The 6,575-nt window shown below is 43.6% G+C and overlaps 1 protein-coding gene across 1 annotated transcript; it reads right to left on the bottom strand.

The window, feature by feature from the left end:
* Positions 1–3,154: 3,154 nt before the first annotated feature.
* Positions 3,155–5,050, bottom strand: adra2db (adrenergic, alpha-2D-, receptor b). Its single transcript, XM_044363664.1, has one exon. It carries the CDS (start codon positions 4,592–4,594, stop codon positions 3,323–3,325), a length of 1,272 nt encoding a protein of 423 aa, XP_044219599.1. The 5' UTR covers positions 4,595–5,050; the 3' UTR covers positions 3,155–3,322.
* Between the last annotated feature and the right edge of the window lie 1,525 nt (positions 5,051–6,575).

Genomic DNA, 6,575 nt, shown 5'->3' with positions numbered 1-6,575 from the left:
ATGGAAGATACATTTCTGCATATGTTTGCATGCAAAGATAAACCCCTCTATCTTCACACACAAACATGAAGGCTGGTGATAAGACTGTCAACTTTAGGTTACCAGTACAGTCATCTGATTGCCTATGACACCTCAAGTCATACACCGGTTGTTTGTGTTAAACAGGACAATTTATTACAATAGCCTGGAGATAGTGAGTTCAGTCCCGCATGTGCTTTACAGTGACATCAGCTGATTTACACCGGCTCTTCTTCTCCAGATATGCAGCTTCCTGGGATTGACACGAGTTTTGGCCTTGCTCGCCTCCAACCCTTATCTTGTTAGAGACAATTGAAAAAAGCAATTACCTGCAGATGCTGTATAGTCTCTGACAAACAAGGTAATGTGGCAAAGGACAACAAGCAACTGCTCCCTTCATTGCTCTCTCGCTCTCCCTCATCCTAAGAGGCTCCTTTTTTTCCTACACTGCACACATCTCGAAACATTTATAACAACATCTCCTCCGCCTATTGTGACTGTAAATAGCCTTGCCCACACTGCTGACCCTAGACAGCCCCAGCCACTCCGGCTCTGACCCTCTTCCTCTCCTTTAAAAGGCCCGAATAAAGCTTTCCCTTCAGCATCCCACACCGGGAAATGTTTGGGCCCAGTCCAGTTGGTCTGTTGCTCTCATTAAGCTTTTGGAAGAGGATTTGAGAGGTTGAGGGTCGCTGCAGCTCAGTTTCTCTTCCTGGACTCGTCGCCAACTTTGTTTACAGTCTGGGATAAATAAAAGGCTTGGTAGATGGAAGTGCAGACTGGAGAGGCCTGCAAATCAACAGAGTACAAACAACACTAATTTTGTCTGGAGTGAGAATGCAATTAGCAGAGCTTAGAATAGTGAAGGACCGTGAGGGATCTGTGTTTCTCCTTCTTCATGACGCTTTTGTTTTTGTTTGAAGTTTTCTAGATCTTCCACTTTGGACAGTGAAATAAAATATGTAATGGAGATAAATGTGTGAGCCGACATGACTAAAGAGATTACACATGACTGAAAGTAACAGGAAACACTACAGCTAATTAAAAACATTGTGCTCCATGTTTGCTGTTGATTAGAAAGATAATTGAATTGGGAAGTGAGATTTAACATGGGACTTGTATGTCTTGTCGGATAGTAATCAGTATACTATCAGGAAGAAAATTACATGTCAGTGTTCATGTAAACATTTCCTCCATGGGTAATGCAACATGCATTAAGAGTGATGGCCATGCTCTCGGGAGAAATTAAGTTACATGCAATGTGCACAATAACATCACATTAAGTTACACACATCACAATTAACATCACTCCCATCCTGCTAATTCTTGAAGATGGAGATCTAATTTTACCGCCTCTTGTGGGTACGACTTGACCCAGACATTTCATTTGTTTCAAGAGTTTGTGAATCCCTTTGAGATAAAGTTTCCCACCTCACACTGACCCCACTTATCTCAGACTAATTCTGTTCATGAATAAAATGGTGGTTTCCTTTGATGATATTTTAACACCACCCTCTCGAATATTGGTACACTTCACAAAAAAAAAACAACACTTCATTAAACATGTTTTTAAATTCCTTTTTAAGGATGACACCCCTCAAACAGAGTGATTATCTTTGGCAGGTCGCCAGTGAGCAGTAGGAGAGCTTTGAAGACTTTCCTAGGACGATATAAATAGTGTTTTTATCCCCAGCACCCCCATGCAGACAATAGTCTGATATGGAGCTGGTCAGTTCTCCTCTCACTTAACCAGGCTTTTCCCAGAGAAGCCTTGTCCTGCAAGCCTCATCACGTATTCCAACATTTCACACACTCTTTATATCCCAGATGCATCATGAGCCAACCACGGCCTGAGGCTTTAAGGGAAACAGTGCTGCAGTTCAAAAACCCTGAATTCAACCATAACATTCCCTTTTTATCTGTGTGGAAACTGTATATTTTTTCCCATACACTGTAAGTTGAAGACTTGTTCCCGCTGTGAATAATTTTAAGTAGTGGGAAGTTAGAGGATAGTTGAAGTCATAATTCGTAGGACTTTTCCGATGATAAGACAGCTTTATAAAGCAGAGGATTACAGCCTGAGGCTTGGCTTGTAGATATTAAGCTTTCTTATTGAACCACAGAGATTTGAAGCCGGATGGTGGTCCAGATCTATAACTGCAATAACTGTGTCCAGAGATGTTATTTTCAAGATAGAGTGAGGAGGGCTGTTTGTATTTTAGTTTGTTACATGTTCAGGAATATCAAAGTTGAATCCACTAGAATCCTTTTCCCCACCTTGCTAGGATCTTTTCATTTTTTAGAGAATAAAAAAATCAAGAATTTGACACCACTATGAGAGCAATTATTTCCGGACAACATGAACCAGATCTGATCTTATGTCCTACGACACTCAAATCAGGTTGTGTAGGAGAATTGTGTCACACAATTTAAATATTAACTCACAAAATACTGTGGTATTGTGAGGGATGTTGACATGAAATACGTAAATTTATCCAATAGACTTTGCACACGCAGGCCTCAGCTTGGCCATTGTTCTAGTGTGAAGTGGTGCAATGGTGTAGTGGGGGTGTGAGATTAGGCTCTTACGTAAGTTTGGGGGTTCACTGATAAGAAATGGCTGAGAGCCCTGTTTGGCCAGCTTTAACTGCACACATTTGGCTTAAGCTTCATGAAACAAGCAAAGAAAGATGAACGTATCCAAATTAACTGCAATAATGCCAAACATTTAACCATGCAAGATTCTACACTTGGTGATAATAGTATTTCATTTCTTCTTTTTTTTTCAGGACACGCGCTTACAGGCATTACTTGCTTGCCTGCTTATCCTCATGCTCACATTTTATAGATGGTGGAGATTAATCATCTATTTATCTTATCACAAAACACCCACTGTGAATCTCACCGCCTGCTTTGGAATCCGGCTACATGACTTCAATATCACTCTGAAGTAGCTCTCCCCTCCTGCTTGCTGCGGCATAAAAGATTGATCCAATACAGGGATTTCTTGTTCAAAGGTGCACGTTTGCAGGACTTATTATACAGTGACCTATATATTATAACTGCATATCTGAAGTAAATATATCTAGGTGCGTAACATTGATGAACTAAGAATATTTCTCCTTTGTTTTGCTCAACTTTACATTTTATTCATAGACATTAAGACACAACATTCAGTTTCAATATGATAGTTACATTAAAATAGTCAGCCAAGAAGATTGAGTTCTGTAATTCCTTCTTCACTATTGAGTGACAAGCTGGCAAAATAGATTTGTCCCAGGAACCCTCTCTGTGTCTGTGTGTTTTAGGTGCGTTTAGAAGTTGTACAAATTATTTTCTTGAAGGCTTTTCTGAAATCCCTGTTGAAAATAGTGTAGATTATGGGGTTGACTGAACTGTTGCAGTAGCCAATCCAAAAGAAGAGGTTGAAAAGTGCGCCAGGGATGTAGCAGCTGTCTCTGCAGATAGCATGCAGGCTGTAAGTGAAGAAGAAGGGGAACCAACAAAGCACAAACACGCCCATCACTACCGCCAGAACAAAGGTGAAGCGTTTCTCCCGCATCTGGGCCACTTTGGTCTTGTTGGCCGCGGCCAGCTGCTGTCGCGCAGCTGGGTTCTTCTGTTCCGGGTAGAACTGTAACGCCCGAGCCGAAGCCCAGGAGAGACGGCAGTTCTGAGGAGGGCAGCAGTCTGACCCCTCCACCTTCCTCCGCTTGGTAAAGCGATGATTGCGGGGTTTAGTATCCGACGGACAGCAGCTCTCCTCCAGGTCAATGTCATCCAACTCCCCCTGTCTCTGCTGGTGGCTGCCGGAGCTCTGGCTGCTGGGGCTCTCCATCTCGAACCGGTCCTTCCTGACGAAACAGGTCTCTGACTGGGACGGCTGCCTCTCCAGGCCGTTTTTGGCCACAAATACAGTGGAGGAGCGCTGCTTGGCGACCTTATAGATCTTACAATAAACTAGAATCATGATGAGACCCGGAGCGAAGAAGGACACCAGGCAGGAGGAGAGGATGTACCAGGTCTCGTCGTTCAGTAAGCACTCCCGTTCGTCATGTTTGGTCATGAGAAGAGGAGGGAAGGAGATGACAGCAGATATTACCCACACCACGGCGATCATGGACTTGATGCGCTTAGGTGTCCGCTTCAGGTTGTAGCTGACCGCCTTTGTCACTGACCAGTAGCGGTCCAGGCTGATGGCGCACAGGTGCACGATGGATGAGGTACAGAACAACACGTCCAGCGCCAGGTAGAAGGCGCACCAAGTACTGCCAAAGTACCAGTAGCCCATGACCTCATTGGCGAGGGAGAAGGGGATGACTAGTGTGGCCACCAGGATGTCTGCTGAGGCAAGTGAGACTAAGAAAAGGTTCTGGGGCGCACGGAGAGCCCGGCTGGTCAGCACTGCCACAATAACCAACACATTACCGACAATGGTTACTGAAATGATCACAGTAACCACCAGGATGATGAGCGCAGCGGCTGCCTCCGTGTGTGGCAGGGCAAGCGGTGCGTCCGTGGTGTTCTCATCGTTGGAAACATTTTCGATCAACAGATTTAACTGGGTTAAATCCATTCTGGCTCCAGTTTGTCCCAGCGTACCATGTTTATTTGTGCGTCCTCTTCTTCTCCCAAACAGCTGAGACGAGGTGCCCTGACCTGCCCTCCACTAAGGCATGGAGATATGTTGCGCGTAACGCTCCTGGTCAATTCAAAAAGAATGTAACCCTCATAAGATGCGGTACCGCACAAATGTTTCCTCCGCAAATAGTAAAACCTTCACCCCAAGTCCTCCAAATAGTCCCGTTGCGCGCACCAAGTTCCGAATACATCACAAATATGAGAAAAAGAATTCACAATCCAAAGCTCCACTGGTGAAGTAGCTTATCTGCTGTCAAATCGCCGTGCGTAATGCTGCTTTTGCGTTTTGGTGTAGAGCATCGCTTTGGAGACGCACCGGAGATACACACTGTTGGTGGATTGAATGCCCATACAGGAGTGAGGTGACATCACTCCGAGGACCAACCCATCTCTAAACTTAAAAAGGAGAGAGAGAGAAAGAGTGAGAGAGAGAGGGAGAGAGAGAGAGAGAGAGAGAGAGAGAGAGAGCATTGTTTAGACAGTTGGTTTTGAGATTTCTTGGAAACTCGAAGTTTTTCTCTTCAGGCGAGCCCTTGGGCTTGTTGTGTTTGATTTCATACATTCACACTTGGATGTTTTCTTCTTTTCATATTTAACTTTTCTCAGCATTAGGTATAGCATATATAGAAACATGAACTCTTGTATTACAGAACAAAATGTACCACTGTAGCCTTCCATTATTATTTTTTAATAATTATTTAAAAAAAAAAAAAAACATTTTCATGCCAGTGGCAGCACTATGACAGGCATGCGTAGGATGAAATGCCCATCAAGAGTCAGTGATGGATATGGAGGTAAAACAGCACTGCAGGAGGCTTCTCTGAACTTAATCAGCCCGGCAGGGCCACCAATTAAGAGGCTACGGTTGTCAAAGTAAAAAGGCTTTCATGCAACAGTGACTGACTGATTTACACTTGAATATTGCATTTAGAGGTACATTTCTCATTATCCACCTTAGACCGTACATCTAAGACCTGTTTGTATGCACCCTCACCCTTTTCCATTATTCATACTTTTCCATTATATTCTGGAATTGTTCTTTGCAGGCACAGATGGAGGTGACCATGGTACCTGTTGCTGAGAAGCATGCATCTGTTTCCTCTGGAGATTCAGTTATATAACATGTATGCAGTGGTGTTAGGCAGGCAGTTGTGTAGCCAGGGGATATTTACCAGTCAGGAGTGATACAAAAAGACACACACAGACACACACACACACACATACACACACACACACACAGCCACTCAGGGGTCATTGTGAAATAAGAAAAAAAAAAATAAAAATGCTGTTGAGCCAGTGAACAGACTGTAGCTTTGCTCACCAGAAGCACTTTATTAATTTTGGATTTAGAAAAAAATCTGTTTTGAAAATAAATATCATCTGCTGGAAGGTTATCAGTATGGGATTTGCAGTCCAGCTGAAGCTGTTGATGGATGCCAACATTAATGTTTGTGTATGTGTGTGCATCTGTGTCCTTGAAAGTGAGTTGTCTGGAGGCCTGGTAAGAACATCTCTTAGAGGCTGCGATGAGCCGAAACACAGAGTAGGTTCGGAGGAGGAAGTGGAGGAGGATTCATAAGGCTATCTCCCTTCTCGCTCTCTCTCTCTTCTTCTCTCTCGCTCTGATCTCACTCCCCAGGATGAACATAAAAAACAGTGAAGAACATCTAAAGGTGACTGTCACCATATATCAGTGGTCTCTAGACATTCCCGTAAGGGTCTACCTGCTGCATAAAAACAGAAAAAACACTGGCCTCAGTAACCAGCAGCCCACAACACAAACAAGCTCTTTACAAACAGAGACACGGAGTTGTGTTGTGTCTAGTCTCACACAGCCAGACCTATCTCCACAAATTATGCAACATTTCAGAATTGTTCTGCTTGCAGGTCTTGACAAAATACAGTCAAAACAGCAA

Source organism: Thunnus albacares, chromosome 10, assembly GCF_914725855.1.
Source record: "Thunnus albacares chromosome 10, fThuAlb1.1, whole genome shotgun sequence".
NCBI classification, from domain to species: domain Eukaryota; kingdom Metazoa; phylum Chordata; class Actinopteri; order Scombriformes; family Scombridae; genus Thunnus; species Thunnus albacares.
This window is presented reverse-complemented; position numbering and strand designations above follow the sequence as displayed.

Excerpts from the sequence above, each read along its gene's own strand:
- adra2db (XM_044363664.1), bottom strand. The coding sequence starts at position 4,594 with ATGGATTTAACCCAGTTAAATCTGTTGATCGAAAATGTTTCCAACGAT.